General features: G+C 38.0%; 1 protein-coding gene across 1 annotated transcript in view; it reads left to right on the top strand.

Annotated features, from left to right (window-relative positions):
• The window catches only part of MICU1 (mitochondrial calcium uptake 1), a 217,089-nt gene that overhangs the window by 101,022 nt on the left and 90,966 nt on the right, over nt 1-25,101 (top strand). Inside the window, exon 7 of the mRNA XM_061161769.1 lies at nt 19,386-19,468. Within this exon, the coding sequence (XP_061017752.1) occupies nt 19,386-19,468 (83 nt within the window). The remainder of the gene's footprint in view (nt 1-19,385; nt 19,469-25,101) is intronic.

Below are 25,101 nucleotides of genomic sequence, written 5' to 3'. Positions count from 1 at the left end.
TTGGCCATGCCATGCAGCTTGTGGGGTATTAGTTTCCCAACCAAGGATAGAACCTAAGTCCTTGGCAGTGGGAGCGCAAAGTCCTAATTAATCACTGGACTGCCAGGGAATTCCCTGAAGCCTAATTCTTTCTTAGAATAACTGTAGTGAGGTAGTTAGAGCCTTAATTATTATACTCATTATGTTAGTTGGAGAACTAAAATTAGAGGAGTTGTCGTGTGTTCAACATATTTACAAGTACTGCTTGGGAAAATTCTCTCCTCTGTTATGGAACTGAGAGCTCTTTTCACTAAGATAATAGTTTGAAAGTAGGGTTGCCAAATTCAGCAAGTAAATATACAGAACACAAATTGAATTTTAATTTCAAATAAACAGATAATTTCTAAGTTTAAATCTATACTACTTACAAATCACAGCCCACAAAACATTAGGAGGTCTGCAGAGTCCATTTATGGATTTCCTTGGAGAGAAGGAGGGAAGGTTATGTAAGGTTCAGAGTTTCCTCATCCCTTTCCCTGTTCAATCAGAAAGGCTATATGCTTTTAAGTAAGATTTTTTTTTAATGAAAATTCTAAGTCAAAAAAAAGGAATTGAATAAAAAAAGTCTTAATGCTAGAAGACTTCTTGACTTCACTGTGTGACAAGAAGTTTGATATGCAAAAATAAGAGTTTTAACAGAAGTGGATGCCTAAATTTGCTGAGAATCAAATGAAACCTACAGTTTACAATTTTAAATCAATTATCTCTGCTAATTTGAAAAGATAATGAATTGTAACCAGAAGGTGTATCTTTTATATGTTTAATTGTCACCAGGGAGAAACATATTTTATAAAGCAACTATATTGGAATTGATCAGGAAATATGTATATATACAGATACACATGTGATATTGTATGTCACATTCCTTTTAGGGTATATATCTATAGATATTTATATACATCCTTTGTATGTATGATATAGGATGTACCTAAATAAGAATAAAAATTATAAGATGTCATACTCTGTATATAGAAGTATGACTGTTTGAATAAAGGAAAATCTATTTTCCAAAATAGAGGGTTCTAACAGAACCTTCAGAACAAAACTTAAGTTGCCTACAGTTTTAAAAAGAAACCTATTTGGGTTCACCTACTGCATATTAGGGGCTCCCCTGGTGGTTCAGTTGGTAAAGAGTCTGCCTGCAGTGCCGGAGACCTGGGTTCAGTCCCTGGGTTGGGAAGATTCCCTGGAGAAGGAAACAGCAACCCACTCCAGTATCCTTGCCTGGAAAATCCCATGGGTTGAGGAGCCTGGCAGGCTACAGTCCATGGGGTTGCAAAGAGTCAGACCTGATTGAGTGACTTCACTTACCGCATATTAGCAGTATACACCATATATTGTTTTCTGTTTATTCCTAAAACTTCAAGAAATTTATTTTTAATTCCTAGAAAAACAGCAGAAGTAGTAAAGATTTTATCTGAAATCAGAGTAAATTATATCCTCGTAGTTTAGGCAGACTGTAAATAGTGCTTTCCTTTGGGCTCATCTGATAGGCCTATGCACCATCAGTAATGCTGTTTAAAAATGGATTCATTTCAAAAAAAAAAAATGTGGATTCATTTCAGTATATGAAATAATACAGTGATTCCTGTTTATATTACCAAAAGTGAAAGTGTTAGTCATTCAGTCATATCAGATTCTTTGCGACCCCATGAACTGTAACCCTCTAGGCTCCTCTGTCCATGGAATTCTCCACACAAGAATACTGGAGTGGGTACCCATTCCCTTCTCCTGGGTATCTTCCCCACCCAGGGATCAAACCTGGGTCTCCTGCATTGCAGGCAGATTCTTTATCTTCTGAGCCACCAGAAAAGCCCCTTTTATGTTATAATGGCAGCACTGATCTATTCATTTTCATAAAACTATTTCATGTTGGATAGGAAGCAGAGTTAAAAAGGCAACCATGGATGCAGGGGCAAAAATGGGGTACTTTTACTCTAATACTTATAGGTGTTTATGAGGAGGAGAGATTCAAAAAGAAAGAGAGGGTCAGACAGGAGGCTCAGAGTGGTACTGTATATCATAAAGAAGCGTCTGTCTCCAGATACGATGCAGTATATGCAGTCCCTTTCCGGGACAGTTCCTGAGCAGCTGCTTTCCTGAGGCTGAGAATCCAGGCCTCTGAAGTTCCCTTTCCAGTTCTTGCTCTCAAGAAAACAAGAGACTGAGAAAAAGAGAAAATGTAGAGAAAATTGCCACAGATCACAGTAATGACTCTCAGCTATTGAGCCCTTTGAGCTCATTGCCTCTGTAGGTGGTGGGTGAGGCCCTCTTGGATCCTGGCTTTGCAGTTTCGCTTTATGAGCATCCAGATTTTGCACATTTCTTTTTCTGAACTGGGTCTAGAAACCTGCCAGAGTTGGACTGGGTCTGATTTAAAAACCCCAATTGGGTCCATTGCCAGACTCACCTGTCTTAAAGTTTATGCGGAATTTGTCAGGAAATCTTCCCTGGCCTTTTATAAATTAACCCAGCTCATCCTTCTGTTTTGTGCTTGGCTCCATGGGCTTTCCAGCAGTGGAACATTAGTTGGATACATAAGGCTTCTTTCTTCCCTGGGTTCTTTCCACAGATGGAAGCCCTTAGATCTGTACCAAGACAAATTGAGAGGAAAATATTGGTCTTTGGTGAAATGTCAAGGTAAAATGTAGTTCTTCATCCAAAAAAATTACTTTTTCTCCTTTGTTGTGCAAAGAGAACACTAACACACATATTGCTAGTACTGTATAGCTAAACATAATCTAAGATAAAGTCTAGTAGGGAAACTCACAGGCAGAAAAGCAGCAAAATTACCCAGTCCCCATCCACATGTTGTTTGGCAGAAGAAGGTTCTTAGTTGGATCAGACACAGCTGAAGCACATTAGGGAGAGGGCTCTAAGGAAAGATGCTGCCTCCCTCCCCCCACCCGCCTGCCCCGACTCTCTCTATAATAATTGGGATGAGAGGCAGAGAACATCCAGGAGCTGTGTGATAACAGGAGCCTCCTGGTTGACAAAGTGGTCTTGTTAGAAAGACGGAGCTTCCATTCCACAGGGGGCGTTAGCCTTTCTTTCATTGATCTAATTCAGATCTACGAAGCCAGCTTTTTGCTAAGCTACCAAAGGAATAGCTCTCTCTTTTCACCCTTCCTTTCAAAAAACAAAGTTTCCTTTCTCAAAAAATTTAGGTCAAAAAAATTTGAATCCTCAGATTCAATGAATTCACACTAATTATAAATGACCTATAAATTCCTTTAATAGTTCTAGAAATATTTTCAAGAAGATGCTTACAAAAACCATCATATTCCCTAAATGTTCACCATTCATGTTCATGCAGTGGACATGGTAATAGTAATAAAATCTTTGAAAATAGGGATATAACCTGGTGTGAAATCTCAGAAACTTCTTTAAAAATAAATGGAGACCCAGAAGTGAATTCACTGGAATTAGGATCCCACTTGATGATGTCACAAAGATGATAGAAAAGGAGACCCCAGCCTCCATCCTTCCACAAAGATCAACAGTCAACTATCTACAAACAAAAATAGATCTGGGAGAGGTCTGGAGTCAACTTAAAAAACTACATGAAGACAGTAGAACAAATAATTTGAGAATATCCACATAAAAAGGAAGGAAAAACACCTCCACTTACCTGCATCTTCCCAGTCGCACAAAGGACTTGCTTCAGTTTCATCCTTGCCAGAAACCAGCAAAACTGAAACATTGTAGAGATGGCTAGGAATAAGAATTGCAAGGATACTAATATAAGCCATGCAGTGGCAGTGGCCAGCTTGCCAGACACATGCTCTGTGGAAGACTCCAGTATGTTTCCCCACTAAACAAAACAGTGGCCAGCACAGCTGTCACAGACTTCTGCAGATCTCACAGGTTTTTATCCCAAAAGTATTTGCATATTTGCACTTACTGACATCAGCACCAAAGTCTCTCCCCAGCGCCCTCTCCACTGGAACCTGGGACCCACACCAGCAGCAAGTTCAGGCTTCTGAGGCTACACAAATGTAATTCGCCAGCCTAGATCCTTACAGCTGACCCCCCACCACTGTGCACATGCTCAGGGATAATAGGTCTGTGCCCTTGCATGCCACCAGCTCGCATTGCTAGGTGTGCACCAATGCAAGATCCTGAAGCCACTAGAGTGCATGCTGACAGCCAGAGAGAAGGGTGTAAAAAGCTTATTTAAAGAAATAATGACTGGGACCTTTTTGAACCTTGGGAGAAAGTAGGATATCCAAGTTCATGAAGCTAATTGGCGGCCCCCAAATTTCAGTCCAAAATGATCTTCTCAAAGAGACATTTTAATGAACCTGACCACAATCAAACACAAAGACAGAATTTTTAAAGCAGCAGGAGAAAAAAATCTCTCATACAAGTGAACCCCAATAAAGCTATCTGCTGAATTCTCAACAGAAACCTTGCAGGTCAGGAGAGAACAGAATGATATATTCAAAGTGCTGAAAGAGGAAATCTGCCAAGCAAGAATACTTTACCTAACAAATTTGTTCTTCAAAAATGAATGCAAGATAAATACTTTCCCTAACAAAAGCTGAGGCACTTCATTACCACTAGATCTGCCTTACAGGAAATGCTGAAGGGAGTTCGTCAAGGTAAATGAAAGGATATTAGTAATATAAAACATATGAAAATATACAAAACACCAGTGAAGTTACATAGATAGTCAGATTCAGAATACTCTAATATTGCAATATGGTTGACATGTTAACCACTTAACTCTAATATAGATATTAAAGGACAAAGTGTTCAAATTAGCTATAGCTACAATAGTGTGTTAATATACATTGTACATGTATTGTGAAGTCAACAAAATGTTGAGAAAAGAGTAGGATTTTTGTATGCAATCAAAATTATCAGCTTAAAATAGACTTTTATAGCTATGAGATATTTTGAGCAAGCCTCATGGTAACCACAAAATAAAAACCTCTAGTAGATACACACAAGATAAAAAGAAGGGAATCAAAGTATTTCACTATAGAAAGTCATAAATTCACAAAAGAATATGAGAGGGAGAGAAAGAACAAGGGAACCAAAAAGAAAAAAATTTAACAAGCTAGGAATACTAAATCCTTACCAATAAATGGATTAAATTCTCTAATTAAAAGGTGCAGAGTTGCCGAATGGGTGAAAAAAAACATAAGACCCAATTCTATGCTTCTTGCAAAATACTTCAGCTAAAAGGAATACCTAGGCTCAAAGTGCAGGGATGCAAAAAGATACTCCATGCAAATGAAAACCAAAAGAGGGCGGGAATAGCTGTACCTGGACAAAATAGACTTTAAGTCAAAATCTGTAGTAAAAGATAAAGAAGGTCACTCTATAATGATAATGGGTTTGTGATAAAGGGTTTAATACTTAAGAGCATATGACAATTTAAATATGCAAGAGTACCTAAGTATACTAAGCAAATACAAACAGATCTGAAGGGAGTAATCAACAGCAGTACTATAATAGTAGGGAGCTTCAGTATATAACGTTCAATAATGGATAGATCATCCAGACAGAAAATCGATAGAGAAACATTGAACTGTTCTTGAAACCAAATGGGCCTAACAGACATTTACAAACATTCCATCCAAAAGTACAATATGCATTCATCTCAAGTGCACATGGACATTCTCCAGTGTAGATGATATGTTAGGTCACAAAACAAGTGTCAGCAAATTTCAAAAGATTGAAATTGTATCAAGTAACCTTTCTGGCCTCAATAGTAAGAAATCAGAAATCAATAACAAGAAGAAATTTGAGGAATTCACAAATATATGGAAATTAAACAGCACAATCCTGAACCAACCAATGAGTCAAAAATGAAACCAAAAGTTCAGTTCAGTCACTCAGTCATGTCCAACTCTTTGTGACCTGTGGAATGCAGCATGCCAGGCTTCCCTGTCCATCACCAACTCCCTGAGCTTGCTCAAACTCATATCCATCGAGTTGGTGATGCTGTCCAACTACCTCATCCTCTGTTGTCCCCTTCTCCTCCTGCCTTCAATCTTTCCCAGCATCAGGGTTGTTTCCAATGAGTCAGTTCTGCACATCAGGTGGCCAAAATATTGGAGCTTCAGTTTCAGCATCATTCCTTCCAATGAGTATTTAGGACTGATTTCATTAGGATTGACTGGTTGGATCTCCTTGCAGTCCAAGGGACTCTCAAGAGTCTTCTCCAACACCACAGTTCAATTCTTCAGCACTCAGCTTTCTTAATGGTCCAACTTTCACATCCATACATGACCACTAGAAAAACCATAGCTTTGACTAAATGGACCTTTGTTGCCAAAGGGATGTCTCTGCTTTTTAATATGCTGTCTACGTTGGTCATAGCTTTTCTTCCAAGGAGCAAGCATCTTTTAATTTCATGGCTACAGTCACAGTGATTTTGGAGCCCAAAAATTAAAGTCTCACTGTTTCCTTTCTTTCCCCATCTATTTGCCATGAAGTGATGGGACCAGATGCTATGATCTTTGTTTTTTAAATGATGAGTTTTAAGCCAACTTTTTCACTCTCCTCTTTCACTTTCATCAAGAGACTCTTTAGTTCCTCTTCACTTTCTGTCATAAGGGTGGTGTCATCTGCATATCTGAGGTTGTTGATATTTCTCCTGGCAATCTTGATTCCACCTTGTGCTTCATCCAGCTCAGCATTTCACATGATGTACTCTGCCTATAAGTTAAATAAGCAGGGTGACAATATACAGCCTTGACGTACTCCTTTCCCAATTTGGACCCAGTCTGATCCATGTCCGGTTCTACATGTTGCTTCTTGACCTGCATACAGATTTCTCAGAAGGCAGGTAAGGTGGTCTGGTATTCCCATCTCTTGAAGAATCTCTTGAAGATAACACCATCATGGTTATCTGGGTCATGAGGATCTTTTTTGTATAGTTCTTCTGTGTTTTCTTGCCACCTTTTCTTTTCAAATAATGATCTTTTTTTTTTTTTCTAGCATGTGTGCTTTATTTCATTATATATTTGCTTTGGCTAGAACTTTCAAAATATTGTCACTAATAATGAGCATCCCCACTTTATTATATTAAAATAAATGTTTTTGGCATTTTTCAGTTAAGTATATTGTGAATCTTCCTGTCAGATAAACTTTACCATATTGAATAAGTTCCTTCTATCTCTGTTTCTCAGGGGGAAAAAAAGTTTATTAGGAAAGCTTAAAATTTTGTCAAGTGCTTTTTCAGCATCTTAGCCTGGTGATCAGTGGCTTTATTCCTATGACATAGTTTTATTGTATTATAGTTGTAAAAATTCTGCATTTGCCATTTATTTTACTTGTGTTTGTGTGTGTTGTGTGTGTATGTCTGTTTGTATATCTAATGTCGTTCTAAAATTCCTTTGAAGATTTAAAAAATACATGCAGACTCTGTGGCTCAGATATTAAAGAATCCACCTGCAATGCAGGAGACCCAGGTTCATTCCCTGGGTTGGAAAAGAAAAGAAAATGAAGTCGCTCAGTCGTGTCCAACTCTTTGCGACCCCATGGACTGTAGCCTACCACACTCCTCCATTCATGGGATTTTTCAGGCAAGAGTACTGGACTGGGTTGCCATTTTGGAAAGATCCCCAGGAAAAGGAAATGGCAACCTTCTCTAGTATTCTTGCCTAGAGAATTCCATGGACAGAGGAGCCTGGTGGGCTACAGTCTATAGGGTTGCAAAGAGTTGGACACGACTGAGTGACTAACACACTAACATTGACAATATATATCTATCAAATTGAACTTGTGGTTTGTATTATGTAAAGTCTCCATGACCTCATTAAGTTTTCTGTAAAATATGTCGTAGACTTAGGATATTACAGTAATTTCTTCTTCATACCTAATATTTTGTTATATATTTTTATGTGATATTATCCTGTACATAAAGATATATAATAGATGTTCTTTATGGATGGTAATTATGAGTAATATGGAAATGGTGTTTGTTCTTAATCCTTCTTAGTCCTTCTTCTGCTCTTGGTTCATTACTGTCTCATATTATTAATACCACCTCTGCTTTCTTTCTGTTTTGTTTTCCTGTATTTCCTCTTATTCTTTAGTTTTTGTAGTATTTTGTTTTCAATATATTTCTTATAAATAACAAATGCAATCTGACATGCTCTGTGTCTTCTAATGGAGCAGTTTAGTTCATTTAACTTTGTTGTGATTTATTTGTTCTTCTGTTACGTTATATCTTTTTTCTGTGCTTTCTTCCATTTTTTTCTTTCAAACTTTTGCTTTGTTCATTGAGAGTTTTTCTCCCAAATAATTTGAATGCTCTCCTATTTGTGGTAACCTTTGAATTAATTTAAATATGTATGTCTATATGTATTTATGGGGGTTTGGAGAAGACATGATTTATCTGGGCTTCCCTGGTGGCTCAGACATTAAAGAATCTGCCTGCAGTGCAGGAGACCCAGGTTTGATCCCTGGATCAGGATGTGTGTCTGTATCTGTGGGAGTTCAAGGGTGACATGGCTTTTTGTCTAGGACAGAATCATCTATTTCTTTTGATGTCTTCTATTGGAAATCAAGAAATTTATCTTCCTTTCACTATCTTCTCTACACTCTGTTTTTACAGTTTTAATCTGGTATTTTTTATTCAAAGTTATTTTTTAAAAATAATTTTACATTTGTATATTTTCTCTTTCAAGGACTATCTTATACTTTATTATTTTTATAACCACTTTTGTATAGTGACTAAGAGTGGTGCATACTCTAGAAGAATGTGTATATTTGAATCTCGGCTCTTTGATTCTGGACACCCAATACCTCAGTTCCCTCTTTTTTAACAGGGGATGGGTATATTAGTACAGTGTCACAGAATGATTGGGAGGATTAAATAATTTATATAAAGTGCCTGATACATAATAAGCATTTAATAAATGCCACATGCCATGATTGTTTTATTAATAACCATTATTTAAGCTTAAACTTCTGCTGATTTTATTGCCCACTTAACTTACTGCTCACTTCTTAATTGATCTCATCTTCCCAGTCTTTGTTTTGATTGATTTTTTTTTTTTTTTTTTTTGGTCATCGTTGGCTAAAGAATTTCCTCAACCAAGGGTTGGCAAACTTTTTCTTAAAGGGCAAGATAAATATTTTAAGCTTGCTGGCCATAAGGTCTGTGTTACAGCTACTCAGCTATAAGCAGCCATGAACAACACACAAACAAATAGCCAGCACATCATAGTTTACCAATCCCTGCTTATGAATTTTGTTACTGTGTTTTTGTGGAATTTTGTTAGGAAAGTTTTGTGGATTATACAGTTTCTTAGTTCTTGAATGTCTGAGACTATCTTCTGTTGCTAATGTAGATAAATGATGAGTTGACTTGTATGTAACCCTTAAGATTACTTTCCCTCAAGATTCTATAGTACTTGCTCTGCAGTATCCAAGTGTTGTGGAGAATTATGATACAAGTCAATACTTTTTTCTTTATAACTTTTTATCCTCCTGGATAATTGGGGCCTCTTTTTCTTTACCCTTGGCATTTGTCATTTCAGTCATGGAGTGTTTCCCCTCCACCATGTTAAAAGAGCAAACCTAAGAAGAAACACTAGAATACCATTAACTTTGGCTATTTCAGATCACCTTACTGTCTTTTTTTCCTCCACTAAGGAAATTTTCTTGATATTGAACTCCAGAAGTTACCAATAAAAATGTCATACCACTTTATCGTTTCAAATTGCTCATCAGAGAAACTAGATATTTTAAGTGGTAAAATGTTCATTGTTTTATATTATATAGTTTGATTCCCCTGTATTTCAACTTAATGGGAACACACAGCTACACAACTACAGAAAACATATTCAGGAAACAGTCTAATTAACTTACCCTTGTTTGAGCATATTCAGTCACTAAATGGTTATTAACTAAAATTTGTTAATGTAGTCTGAAAGTTATTACAGTGTTTTAAATTGTAATTCTAATACAACCAACTGAGAAAGTCTTGATTTTAACTTTATTTCACACTACAGTGTCTTCTATAACCAATTGTAGTAGATGTGGATCTTTTCATTTGCCATTTCACGTCTTGCATTTTAAGAATAATCATTTTGATTCCAGAGCAAAATGTTATAGTTATTTTCATCATCTCCAGTGACTTCAGATGGATGGCACAATTAATAGTGGGTATTTTAACCATTAGATTATTCTACAAGACAAAGATGAGGGCAGGCCTGTCTATTGGACTTCTGAGTTGAAGCAGAAAGTGTGCAACTGTTAAGTTTTTGAGCTACTGATACTGTTCATGCTGTGTCTTGCTTCCCAGGTAGAGCAGTGGTAAAGAATCCCCCCTGCCAGTGCAGGAGACACAAGAGACATGGGTTCCATCTCTAGGTTGGGAAAATACCCTGGAGCAGGAAATGGCAACCCACTCCAGTATTCTTGCCTGGAAAATCCCATGGACAGAGGAGCCTGGTGGGCTACAGTGTGTGGGGTTGCAGAGTTGGGCAGGACTGAGCGTGCCCACACACACGCCTTGCTTCACATAAATGTGGGGTGCTCAGTCTCTTAGTCATGTCTGATTCTTGGCAGCGCCATGGGCTGTGACCTGCCAGGGTGACCTGCCTGTGTCTCTTGTTGGAGAAGGCAATGGCACCCCGCTCCAGTACTCTTACCTGGCAAATCCCATGGATGGAGGAGCCTGGTAGGCTGCAGTCCATGGGGTCACGAAGAGTCGGACACAGCTGAGCAACTTCACTTTTCACTTTCATGCATTGGAGAAGGAAATGGCAACCCACTCCAGTGTTCTTGCCTGGAGAATCCCAGGGACAGGGGAGCCTGGTGGGCTGCTGTCTGTGGGGTCGCACAGAGTCGGACACGACTGAAGCGGCTTAGCAGCAGCAGCAGCAGCAGTGTCTCTCGTGTCTTCTGCATTGGCAGGTGGATTCTTTACTACTAGCACCACCTGGGAAGCCCCTCACATAAATATGCCTCTATACAAAGTTAACTATATATAAAAATAAAATATAAAATGTGTAGCTTTATAATAAGAAATATTTCTTGACTTTGTCCTTATCTTTTATGATTCTTTAAGTCTTTTGTTTTTCAAATATTTGCAGTCTGTTTGCTAGCTATAGTGTTAGCCTGGCATGTAGCATGAAACCTAATATTAGAAAATGCTGAAAAGGTTAATAGATTATCAAAGAGTACCTGTAAAATAGTTACTAACAGAAATCAGATCAGACTTAGAAAGCAAGTATGTCATTGAAAACAAAAATTGATCTGTTCTTGCTTAAGTATGTTTTTTAAAAATTCTTAGGATATTTTCACTTTATGTAGCGTCCTTTGGAAGCTAAATTATCACAGGGAAATACTATAATACAACTACAATGCTTCCACTCTGAGTAAAAAAAAAAAAAGGCAGAAAGATTCTTCCAGACTGTAGCTAGCCATCATACCTTGAAGAATTAAGGAGAATTGAGAGGGCAACTTTTTTGAAATCTAATCTTGCAGGTTTTTCTACTCCTTTGCTCTAGCCTAATCAAATTCCTTATGACTATACAGTGGAAGTGAGAAATAGATTTAAGGGACTAGATCTGATAGAGTGCCTGATGAACTATGGATGGAGGTTCATGACATTGTGCAGGAGACAGGAATCAAGACCATCCCCAAGGAAAAGAAATGCAAAAAAGCAAAATGGCTGTCTGAGGAGGCCTCACAAATAGCTGTGAAAAGAAGGGAAGTGAAAAGTAAAGGAGAAAAGGAAAGATATACCCATTTGCATGCAGAGTTCCAAAGAATAGCAAGGAGAGATAGGGAAGGCTTCCTCAGCAATCAATGCAAAGAAATAGAGGAAAACAATAGAAGGGGAAAGACTAGAGATCTCTTCAAGAAAGTTAGAGATACCAAGGGAACATTGCAAACATTGCCCATTTATTGCAAAGATGGGCTCAATAAAGAACAGAAATGCTATGGACCTAACAGAAGCAGAAGATATTAAGAAGAGGTGGCAAGAATACACAGAAGAACTGTACAAAAAAAATCTTCATTACCCAGATATTCACGATGATGTGATCACTCACCTAGAGTCAGACATCCTGCAATGTGAAGTCAAGTGGGCCTTAGGAAGCATCACTACGAACAAAGCTAGTGGAGGTGATGGATTACCAGTTGAGCTATTTCAAATCCTAAAAGATGGTGCTGTGGAAGTGCTGCACTCAATGTGCCAGCAAATTTGGAAAACTCAGCAGTGGCCACAGGACTGGAAAAGGTCAGTTTTCATTCCAATCCCAAAGAAAGGCAATGCCAAAGAATACTCAAACTACCGCACAATTGCACTCATCTCACACGCTAGTAAAGTAATGCTTCAAAATTCTCCAAGCCAGGCTTCAGCAATACGTGAACCGTGAACTTCCAGATGTTCAAGCTGGTTTTAGAAAAGGCAGAGGAACCAGAGATCAAATTCCCAACATCCGCTGAATCATCGAGAAAGCAAGAGAGTTCCAGAAAAACATCTATTTCTGCTTTATTGACTATGCCAAAGCCTTTGACTGTGTGGATCACAATAAACTGTGGAAAATTCTGAGAGAGATGGGAATACCAGACCACCTGACCTGTCTCTTGAGAAACCTGTATGCAGGTCAGGAAGCAACAGCTAGAACTGGACATGGAACAACAGACTGGTTCCAAATAGGAAAAGGAGTATGTCAAGGCTATATATTGTTACCCTGCTTATTTAACTTACATGCAGAGTACATCATGCGAAATGCTGGGCTGGATGAAGCACAGGTGGAATCAAGATTGCCGGGAGAAATATCAATAACCTCAGATATGCAGATGATACCACCCTTACGGCAGAAAGTGAAAAAGAACTAAAGAGTCTCTTGATGAAAGTGAAAGAGCAGAGTGAAAAAATTGGCTTACAGCTCAACATTCAGAAAACTAAGATCATAGCATCCGGTCCCATCACTTCATGGAAAATAGATGGGGAAACAGTGGAAACAGCAGCTGACTTTATTTTTCTGGGCTCCAAAATCTCTGCAGATGGTGATTGCAGCCATGTAATTAAAAGATGCTTACTCCTTGGAAAGAAAGTTATGACCAACCTAGACAGCATATTAAAAAGCAGAAACATTACTTTGCCAACAAAGGTCTGTCTAGTCAAGGCTGTGGTTTTTCTAGTGGTCATGTATAGGTATGAGAGTTGGACTATAAAGAAAGCTGAGCGCCACAGAATTGGTGCTTTTGGACTGTGGTGTTGGAGAAGACTCTTGAGAGTCTCTTGGACTGCAAGGAGATCCAACCAGTCCATCCTAAAGGAGATCAGTCCTGCGTGTTCATTGGAAGGACTGATGTTAGCTGAAACTCCAATACTTTGGCCACCTGATGCGAAGAGCTGACTTACTTGAAAAGACCCTGATGCTGGGAAAGATTGAGGGCAGGAGGAGAAGGGGATGACAGAGGATGAGATGGTTGGATGGCATCACTGACTCAATGGACATGGGTTTGGGTGGACTCCGGGAGTTGGTGATGGACAAGGAGGCCTGGCGTGCTGCCGTTCATGGGGTCACAAAGAGTCGGACACGACTGAGCAACTGAACTGAACTGAATGTGGAAAAGCGAAACATTATGCCCTCATATAAGAAAAATGTTAATGTATTAGTCTGTAGAGAAGTCCTACTGTTATTAGAAAGGATCAGTCATTCCAGAATTAACCATTTTAGAATATTGCATTTACGGGAGCCATTGGTCATCTAAAGTACCCCAGAGAAGGCTATTATAAAATAACCTTGACGTTCTGGAAAGAGGTTCTGAGAAACCTTTAGTAGAGACATGACACTATGTTCTTATGTATTCAGAGGGACATCATAAAGGTGAGAAGCAGTTATATTTTGTATTTCTCTCAAAAATTAGGACAATTTGTAAGAGCTACAAAAAATTAGATTTGAGCTCTACATGAGAAGGTGGTGGTGGGTGTTTGCTCAGTTGTATCCACCTCTGAGCAACTCTATGGACAGTAGCCCGCTAAGCTCATATGTCCATTGGATTCTCTGGCAGGAATGCTGGAGTGGGTTGCCATTTCCTCCTCCAGGGGATATCTTGACCCAGGGATCAAAGCCATATCTCCTGTGTCTCCTTGCTTTGACAGGGGAATTCTTTATCACTGAACCACCTGGGAAGCCCATTCTGCGTGAGAAGAAAAGTTCAATTAATATGGTCAGCAATGGTTAGACATTATTATTTTCCTCAGAAATAATCAGAAGCTATATGATCATCCTTACAAATTCAGTAGGCAGGTTCATCACTGAATGGAGGTTCATCATACTATATACAGTTTTTTCTCCTCACTCAGAGTTCTCTGATATTGCATATTAATTACCTTATTTGTCCTATGCATCATTTTACAATAGGAATAGTAAGGTGGGAATTTTTTTTCTTTTTTTTTTTTCTCATTTATTTTTATTAGTTGGAGGCTAATTACTTTACAGTATTGTAGTGGTTTTTGCCATACATTGACATGAATCAGCCATGGATTTACATGTGTTCCCCATCCTGATCCCCCCTCCTGCCTCCCTCCCCATCCCATCCCTCTGGGTCTTCCCGGTGCACAGCCCTGAGCACTTGTCTCATGCATCCAACCAGGGCTGGTGATCTGTTTCACCCTTGATAGTATACTTGTTTCAATGCTGTTCTCTCGAAACATCCCACCCTCGCCTTCTCCCACAGAGTCCCAAAGTCTGTTCTGTACATCTGTGTCTCTTTTTCTGTTTTGCATATAGGGTTATCGTTACAATCTTTTTAAATTCCATATATATGCATTAGTATACTGTATTGGTCTTTATCTTTCTGGCTTACTTCACTCTGTATACTGGGTTCCCGTTTCATCCATCTCATTAGAACTGATTTAAATGAATTCTTTTTAATGGCTGAGTAATATTCCATTGTGTATATGTACCATAGCTTCCTTATCCATTCGTCTGCTGATGGGCATCTAGGTTGCTTCCATGTCCTGGCAATTATAAACAGTGCTGTGATGAACACTGGGGTGCACGTGTCTCTTTCAGATCTAGTTTCCTCAGTGTGTATGCCCAGGAGTGGGATCGCTGGGTCATATGGCAGTTCTATTTCCAGTTTTTTAAGGAATCTCCACACTGTTCTCCATAGTGGCTATACTAGTTTGCATTCCCAGTAAGGTGGGAATTTTGTGGTAGGAGAACCAAACTAACAGAAAATAAGAAACTTGTTTAGAATCTAACCTATTCAGTTTTTTTTTGTTCATTCAGTCAGTACTACCAAAAAAGAATTTAAGGCATAATAACTCATTAGATTGGAAAAGTCAGAATTAGAGCCCAAGTCTTTTGCATTTTCTATTAAAAAAAAGTAAGTGAAACAGTCATGACAATTTTGAGACAGCTAATGTTGTTGCTATCTGATTATTTGACTTACATACACAGAAAAACATGTTTTTTTTTTACTTATTACTAAAACAGTGTAGAAAAATCTACTGTGCTTTGAACAAGTCTAGAGTTGTTATTGCTATTGTCATTATTGTCGATGATAGAATAACATAAAAATGTTTTATTCTACACTAAAACAAGATCTAATGTATCTACATTTACTTGTAGTAAAAACTATCATGGAATTATAGGTTAAAGATGTAGAGTGATGAACTTTGTATAGAATCTCATTGTTTTAATCAGTCCCAACATATGATTGTTTTAGATACTGCTGTGCAGAAAATAGATTGAACCCTTAACACAAGGATGGGTGGGGCGAAGCTTCACTGTTCACTGTAGAAGTAGCCTGAAATTCAAAAGAATTCCCCTCTCTCTACCTTTCCATGGCAATTGGTTGTGAATTAATGTGAACTCAAGATACTTTTAGCTTTCCAGAGGAGCTATATTTAAAAATTACTCTGAAGTCTGCTTTCAAAGGGAAACAAGAGAGTACAAGAAAATGGCCTAGCAGCTTATTCCTTTGTAGCATGTTTCACTTAAGGCAAGCTGGTTTTTTACTTGTTTGTCTTGAGTGCTTTGATATGATCAGCAAATGAAGATTGAATAACCTGAGAAAACTACTAGAAGGACCTTGCGTGATGGACTGCTAAGGCCTAAATGAGATCAGAATGTGCACGGCTGCTGTCCTGACATGCTGTATCAGTGACCAGGGCACAAGAGCTCAGCCTGAGAGTGTCAACGCATATTCTTGAATAAACACTCTTACAGTTGTTCCACGTAAAGCAAATACTGTGTTTGAGAGTAAGCCAGGATTAAAAAGATAAAGAAACCTCAAGCAGTACAAGATGTTCTTTGTTTGGTAAAGTGTGTTTAACCTTAGTTGTAGGAGACCATATTAAGTATGAGTTGCCAGAATAACTCATTCAAGTCATTTAAATGCCTGTGCATATGCCATCACGGAACTCGTAAGACAGTAGGAATAGAAGATCATGGTAAACCTAAAAATTTAAAAACTCTGCATTGTCTCTGTAATCAGTGAAGACAGGGAATGAGAATGCTGCTGTAATTCATGAATAGCAACCCTTTGAGTGCCTCTGGCCAAATCTTCCCCTATTTCTATTCATTTTGTACCACATTTCTCTTGGTGGTGTGATACCACTTTGTCACTACTTCCTCTCTTTTTACTTTCACCTTAAATATTAGCTTCCAACTACTTTCTATCCTTGGATCGGGAAGATCCCCTGGAGGAGGGCATGGCAACCCACTCCAGTATTCTTGCCAGGATAATCCCATGGATGGAGGAGCCTGGTGGGCTACAGTCCATAGGATCACAAAGAGTCAGACACGACTGAGCATGCATATGTAGGTGTGTATCTATTCATGGTAATGTGACTACTAACTTTAAGCTCTCTCTTCTAAGCTTTAGACCCATATTTCCAGCTATCTCCTGAACATTTTCATCAGAATATGCTGTGGACTCCTTGAATTCAGCAGATCTTGTCTGAAATCATTTTTTCCTCAAATCTTTTACATTGTCTTTTTCTCTTGGTTAAGGATATGTAAGCTACCAGGGTAACCTAAGCCAGTCATGCTGTCAGCCTTTTTTACTCTCAGTTCATCACAACTAATTAATCATTAAGTTACATACTTTCTGCCTCCTTAAGTTATTTCAAATTTGTTTTCTCTCCATGACCACTGCCATCACCTCAGTTCACATTTTCAAGTTTCAGGAGCTTTAATGATGTTCTCTGAGACTGAATTTTGTTTTCCAGTACATTCTTCATACTGTAGCCAGAGAAGTTCTTTTTAAATGCCTGTGTGATTGTGGCATTCCCCTACTTAAGACTTTCAGTGGCCTCACATTATCTGCAGTTGTTAAAATTTCAAGTATCTACAAGGGTTAGGTAAATAATGTATGTGAGTGAAGTGAGCTAAGTTTGTGAGACAATAGGGAAGAACAGAATTTATATTCAGAATTTTTAAAAAACATGACAAACCCATTACAGAATCTGATGTTGCCTATGATTACAACTAAGCTTAAACTACTGAGCATTGCACATGCAATGTTTCTTTGATATCAGGAATGTCCTTTAGATGAAACTTGAAACTCTAAGCTATTTCAGAGACTGACATAACCAGTGAGTCATGTTTTGTTGTTTTGTTTCTAAGTTAGAACATACCAGAATGAAGAGTATATGTTTATTATTGTAAGAACCACAATTTTCATATTGGAGGCTGTGGAACATAATGAATAGTTTATGGGCTTTGAAGTCATTGTTGACCTCAGTCACTTACCAGTTCTGTTTGTTGCCTATTAGTTGTGTGAATTTGAGTGAGTCATTTAGTGGCTTGGAACCCCAACATCCTACTCTGTTTAAAAAAAAAAAAATAAGAAAAAAATAATTTTAGGATTGAGAGTACAAAATTAGAAAACAGCTTAAAATTATCCAGTTCAGTGCTTGGCGCATAGTAACTCTTCAGTAGAAGATAGCATCCAGACAAATGGGAATAATTTAAGAAGTGACAATAAATATACAAAAATCTAATCCCCGCCCCCCTGCCCTGCATCCTTCTCAGCAATCATACTGGTGGCCTAAGAAAAGCAAACCTGTTGGAAGCCATTAGCAAGTGAAACAGGCAGTTGGAAACTGAGAAACATGTGATTCACCCAGGCAACTAAAAACCGGGAGCTGACCCACCTAGTAAGCTAGCTAGCTGAAAATGGAATTTAAGCTTAGACAGTGTTGATACTGACAAATTAATGAGCAAGACAGGAATATGAACTGTGTACAGTAATGCATAATATACTAAGCCCTTGTTTACTCTTTTGTCTACATATTGTCTTTAATTTTTTTAACTAAAAGTGATATTAACTGAAAATTTAATTCAGCAGTATTAGGATATATATAGGAAATTTTACTTTTATTTTCTATAGCTATATAAATTTGAAGCACCGAAGGAAGTAAGTAACTTAGTTTTCTTTTTTTTGGCCATGCCACACAGCTTCTGGGATCTTAGTCCCCCAACCGGGGATTGATCCTGGGCGCCTGCAGTGACTGTGCCACGTCCTAACCCCTGGACCACCAGGGAAGTCCCTAGTTTTCTTTACTAGAATATTTAGCAGGGTAAGGAAGGAGAGGAGGGCTGTTGAATTTATATTTTATCCTAATGTACAAATATAATAATTTTATTTTGATTGATCTGGGGACATTCAAGAAGTCTTGAAACACTTTCACCATTCACTTAAGGGAAAAAAATATACCGTCTTCTCAAGCTTTGCATTTTTCATTTTGATTTTTAAACATTTAAGTATACTTTACTCAGTAATTTATGTATCAAGCTGACACAATTAAAATAGGGGACTGGGTAGCTGACAGTATGCTTTTCTGCCTTACCACAGAGCTATAGTGACATTGAGGAGAATGGTATCAATAAAGTGTCAATAATAACCTGTTGGCAGAGTGATATCCACTGAACTCCTGATTGTACTTACAATGGAGAGACTAGAAAGAACAAGGTAGAAAGCTTGCTTGTTTTAAAAAGGCAAGACGAAGATAGTTTCAGCTTCTTACTTTGCAGCAGTATATCTTACCCCAAATAGACTTTCATGCCCAGATAAATAACACTGTATTTAAGTAACAGAACAACATTAATGTTATTCAATTAAGAGAGGATGGTTTCTAAGAAAGTATTTAAGAGAGTGTTGAAACACAAAGATAGATAAGTACTATCTTTACTGACCATGGTAAAATTCTCTTGGCTTTAAGAACTGTTGCTAAAAGGTTAATCAAGATAAATGTGGTGGCATTCTTTGACCTGAAGTTACATTTTAATGTTTAACCATCCTTTTGTCTTAAAAAGCAATGATTTTTTACTTTTGGTCAACACCTTCTAAATATTTTTGTCTTTCCTCCCTCCTTCCCTCCTGTCCTTTCTAACTTACAGCTCCTCAGAGAAATTTTGAAATTGCCTTCAAGATGTTTGACTTGAATGGAGATGGAGAAGTAGACATGGAAGAATTTGAACAGGCAAGTTTTCCTGGAAATTTCCTTTAAATACATTAATGTTTAACACATTTTCATGTGCCTTGGAGTTACTTTGGCCTTGATAGTATATTCTGATGCTATCCAATTTTTGGAGTACCTAAAGTATCATTTTTCAGAATTATCTCCACTTACAATAGGTGAGGGTTTTTTGTTTGTTTTTACTCTAAATGTAAGGAATTATTTCAGCATATGATTCAGGTCAAGGTTGCTCTAATTCCCCAACATGAATTAGACTCTAATGTTGAGAGGCTAAGTTATGGCTCTTCAATCATATATTAGTCAGTATTTATTAAATAGCTTCTTTGTGCCAGTCAATTCCAAAATACAAGGATGTATGACATATGTTCTGAAAGGATATCTATGAGGGAAGGAAAGATGATACCATACCTTTTACTGTAGCAGGTTCTACCCATAAATGTATATGCTGTGCTGTGCTTAGTCGCTCAGTTGTGTCTGATTCTTTGCAACACCATGGACTGCAGCCCACCAGGCTCTTCTTTTCGTGGGATTCCCCAGGCAAGAATACTGGAGTGGGTAGCCATTCCCTTCTCCAGGGGATATCTTCCTGACCCAGGGATTGAACTTGGGTCTCCTGCATTGCAGGCAGATTCTTTATCATCAGAGCCACCAGGGAAGGCCATAAATGTATATAGTTTCTTCTGAATTCTAAGAAGAGATTACATTTCCATCACACTTCTGTCCTTGGAGGGTAATGGTACCTCTCCAGGTATACTTATTATGATTAATAGAAGTGTTTTCAAAACAGGAAAAAATATATATGTGCAAGAAAATACTTTTGTATTCAAAATGAGTAATGGGGCAAAAAGGAAGTAGGAGAAAGTATCAGGTATCAGTTCAGTTCAGTTCAGTCGCTCAGTCGTGTCCGACTCTGCGACCCCATGAATCGCAGCACGCCAGGCCTCCCTGTCTATCACCAACTCCCGGAGTCCACCCAAACCCATGTCCATCGAGTCAGTGATGCCATCCAACCATCTCATCCTCTGTCGTCCCCTTCTCCTCCTGCCCCCAGTCCTTCCCAGCACTACACTCTTTTCCAGTGAGTCAACTCTTTGAATGAGGTGGCCAAAGTATTGGAGTTTCAGCTTCAACATCAGAACTTCCAATGAACACCCAGGACTGATCTCCTTTAGGATGGACTGGTTGGATATTCTTGCAGTCCAAGGGACTCTCAAGAGTCTTCTCCAACACCACAGTTCAAAAGCATCAATTCTTCGGCACTCAGCTTTCTTTATAGTCCAACTCTCACATCCATACATGACCACTGGAAAAACCATGGCCTTGACTAGACGGACCTTTGTTGGCAAAGTAATGTTTCTGCTTTTAAATATGCTATCTAGGTTGGTCATAACTTTCTTTCCAAGGAGTAAGCATCTTTTAATTTCATGGCTGCAATCACCATCTGCAGTGAGTTTAGAGCCCAGAAAAATAAAGTCAGCTGCTGTTTCCACTGTTTCCCCATCTATTTCCCATGAAGTGATGAGACCAGATGCCATGATCTTAGTTTTCTGAATGTTGAGCCTTAAGCCAACTTTTTTACTCTCCTCTTTCACTTTCATCAAGAGGCTCTTTAGTTCCTCTTCACTTTCTGCCATAAGGGTGGTGTCATCTGCATATCTGAGGTTATTGATATTTCTCCCGGCAGTCTTGATTCCAGCTTGTGCTTCTTCCAGCCCAGCGTTTCTCATGATATACTCTGCATATAAGTTAAATAAGCAGGGTGACAATATACAGCCTTGACGTACTCCTTTTCCTCTTTGGAACCAGTGTGTTGTTCCATGTCCAGTTCTAACTGTTGCTTCCTGACCTGCATACAGGTTTCTCAGGAGACAGGTCAGGTGGTCTGGTATTCCCATCTCTTTAAGAATTTTCTACGGTTTATTGTGATCAATACACAGAGACAAATATTTCAAAATACCTATAGATATTTATTCAATTTGCAGGCTATGTCCATCTAATACCTTCAGTTTTCTGTAATTCTGCACTTAACTGATATTACTGGGTGGCCTCAAATGATTGTAAATAGAACTTATTTTCATATTTTAAATTTTATTTTATACAGAACTATTTTACTTTACACAGAACTATTTTATTTTTATTGAGACATAGTTAACTTATTATATTAGTTTTAGGTGTGTGATGTAATGATTTGACTTATATATATATATATATTACATTGTTACCACAATAAGTTTAGTTAATATTCATCATCACACAGTTATATTTTTTTTTTCTTGTGATGAGAACTTTTAAGATCTACTCTCTTAGCAACTTTCAAATACACAATTTTGTTTTGCTGACTATAGTCTCCATGTTTACATCCCCAAGTCTTGTTTATCTCATAACTAGAAGTTTATACCTTTAGACCACCTTCATTCCTTTTGCCCACCCTCAACCCCTCGCTTCTGGCAACCAACGATCTGTTCTCTATATCTATGAGTTCAGCTGTTTTTTGGATTCCACATATAATTGAGATCATATAAGTATTTGCCTTTCTCTGTCTGACATTTTATGTAGCATAATGTCCTCAGTGTTTATTCATGTTGTCACAAATGGCAAAATTTCCTTCTTTTATTATGTCTGAATAACATTCCCATGTGTGTGTGTATGTGTATGTGTGTGTGTGATATGTCCTGTATCCTTCATCTGCCAGTGGGACACTTAGGTGGTTTCCATGTCCTGGCTATTGTAAATAATAATGCAGTGAATATGGTGGGGAGCTGAAGATATCTGTTGGACACAGTGATTTGATTTCCCTTGGATAAATACTCAGAAGTGGAATTGCTGAATATGGCAGTTCCGGTCTTAATGTTTTGAGAAACTTGCATGCTGTTTTCCATAATGGCTACACCAGTTTACATTTCCACCAGTAGTACATGAGAGTTCCCTTTTCTCCACATCCTCACCAGTATTTTTGGCATTGCTGTTGATAGGCTGAATGACTTGTAGCAATCACTTCGTCATTCTGTTCACCTGACAGAGAAGGGAATATAAATTTCATCTACTATGATCCCCTGATAACTGGATGTGTTAAACTAATGTGACTTGTAATATTGATCACAAGAAATTTTGATGTAAAAACTCTTTAGAAAAATAATTATAAGGTGACTCGGGGATAAATAGCTCTTATTAGAAGTTTCTCAGCTTCATCTTTCTGTGTTTTACATTTTTGGGCAATATAATAATTCATTAGGTTGAAAGTGCACTAAGTTTTCAATCATTCAAACTTTGCTTTGATTTCTAGCTAAATAGGTATTTTCTTGACAGTGTGTTTGTCGAGCTTATTTTAAAAAGTTAAACAGACCAATATGAAGACACACACATTTCATCATTATGTGTCTTCCAAGTGAAGGTGACAATGAGGCAAACTAATACCTGATGTTACTCTTTCATTCATCATTTTCAAAAATCACTTTCATCGTGCATAAACATAAATTACTAAAAAGCATTACTCAGACTTCCCTGGTGGTCCAGTGGTTAGAACTCTGCACTCCCACCACAGGAGGAATGGGTTCAATCCCTGGTCCTTAAGGGTCAGAGAAGATCCCACATGCTGCGTGGCACAGCCAAAATAAATAAATAATAAAAAATAAACTAAAAAGCATTCCTCAACTCTAAATAAAGTGTGAGCTTTCTCTGATCTTTCTTCCGCATGGATCCTTTTCTTTAACCCATTTCTTAGTAGATCATAAAATAGAACTAACCTAGCCAAAAGATCGGAAAAAGCAATGGCAGCCCACTCCAGTACTCTTACCTGGAAAATCCCATGGACGGAGGAGCCTGGTGGGCTGCAGTCCATGGGGTCGCTAAGAGTCGGACACGACTGAGCGACTTCCCTTTCACCTTTCACTTTCATGCATTGGAGAAGGAAATGGCAACCCACTCCAGTGTTCTTGCCTGGAGAATCCCAGGGACGGGGGAGCCTGGTGGGCTGCCGTTTATGGGGTCGCACAGAGTCGGACACGACTGAAGTGACTTAGCAGCAGCAGCAGTGGCCGAAAGATATTTTTTTAAAGAACTTATAACTGTCAGGGCTACATTCACCCAGGCCATGATAGAAATTTCTTTAGTATTAAAGTGTGAGGAATAATACCTGTCAGTTGTGAGACAGAGAAAGGGGATGAAATTTTCACACAGACTCTCGGCACCACACTTTTGAAGCTAACACACAGTCTCCACCCTAGGAAGTGTATAAGCTACAATATTATAGCACAGGCAAAATTTAAATCATGACAGGTCCTGACAGTGGTACTCAATATTGATTCACTGCTACTGAAAAATTCTTCAGTTCTCACAGTTAGGCAGAGAAAATGAATTGTGTATTGCCTTCAAATATCAGCAGCACTGCACTGATTATCCTATAATTCAATTTGAAGTCTAAAAATCTTCAACATAAATAATTTGAAAATCCATCTTTCAAGTCTCCATGAGCATGAAAAACAAACGTCAGTCTTATTCACTTGATAAAACATGAACCCAGAAAAAAATCATAATCAGAAGTATTTGTGATATTAACATAGTTATAAGGAAACTTAGAGACAGTGTCCTCTAACCGTGAACGTTTCCAGTGAGAAAACTAAGGCCCAAAGAAGTTAAATGACCTATTAAATTGTGCTTGTACTGCAGAACAACATAATTAGACCTCATGTTTCCTTATTCCTCATCTCATGTCTTTCCACTATACTACTGTTACTTTTTAGAGCCAGGGACCATTCAGTTGTGTTAAGTAAGTCTTTTGTATGGTCATAGGTAATAAATAAAATAAATAAAAGACATTTAACTAAAGTAAATCCATTGTTACAAATCTTAAGTTTTTAAATATTATACTTTTCTAATTTAGCAATTTAAAAATCATTATTCACAAGGCTATACATATTATTTATCTATGTAATATCTGTCTTTACATATCACAATTTTATTCTGAATAGTTGTTTTTATTAGCTTGTAAAGAGGTAGAAAAGACTGCAGGAACCAGTCGGGGGGAAAAGTGCTATAGCAATCATAGATTGCATCAAAAAGCTCATTTTGTATATCAATAGTTAGGCCATGGTTGCTAGCCCCCAAAATTATTCTTTCTCAAAATCTCATTTAAAATTTCTCAAAGATTAAACTAATTCCCCATCTTCTCTTGGAGAATTGCTCCGTACCAACTTTATATTTTGCATTATCATTCTATTTAATGTGTTACCTCTCTTAGATATCAAGTATTTGCCTATCGCTGTACTGCCGCTCATCACAACTGGAGAGTCAATAGTAGAAGTGTGAAATTTTTAAACATCTCCTGAGATATTGAAGGCATTACTGTGAGGTTGATGGTTATTTTAGTGTTGTGTGTGAGGTTTTGAGCCTAAAACAAATGCATACTTTTTTCTCAAGGAAGATTTTTAAGAGCATCCGAATTATAAAGGTGTCAGGCATGTGTGTTACCGGTTCTATTACTTGCTGGCTACTTGACTCCAAGCAAGTTACTTAACAGCATACCTCAAATTCCTCATCTGTAAAATGAGGATAATCATTGGACTTATCTCATAGGATTGTTGTAAGCATTAAAAGAGAGAATTGATTATGATTGTGTCCCAGAAAAGAGCAGAGTGGTT

Source organism: Dama dama, chromosome 15 (assembly GCF_033118175.1).
Source record: "Dama dama isolate Ldn47 chromosome 15, ASM3311817v1, whole genome shotgun sequence".
Lineage (NCBI taxonomy): Eukaryota > Metazoa > Chordata > Mammalia > Artiodactyla > Cervidae > Dama > Dama dama.
Note: the sequence above shows the minus strand (reverse complement) of the source record. Positions and strands in the feature narration are given on the sequence as shown.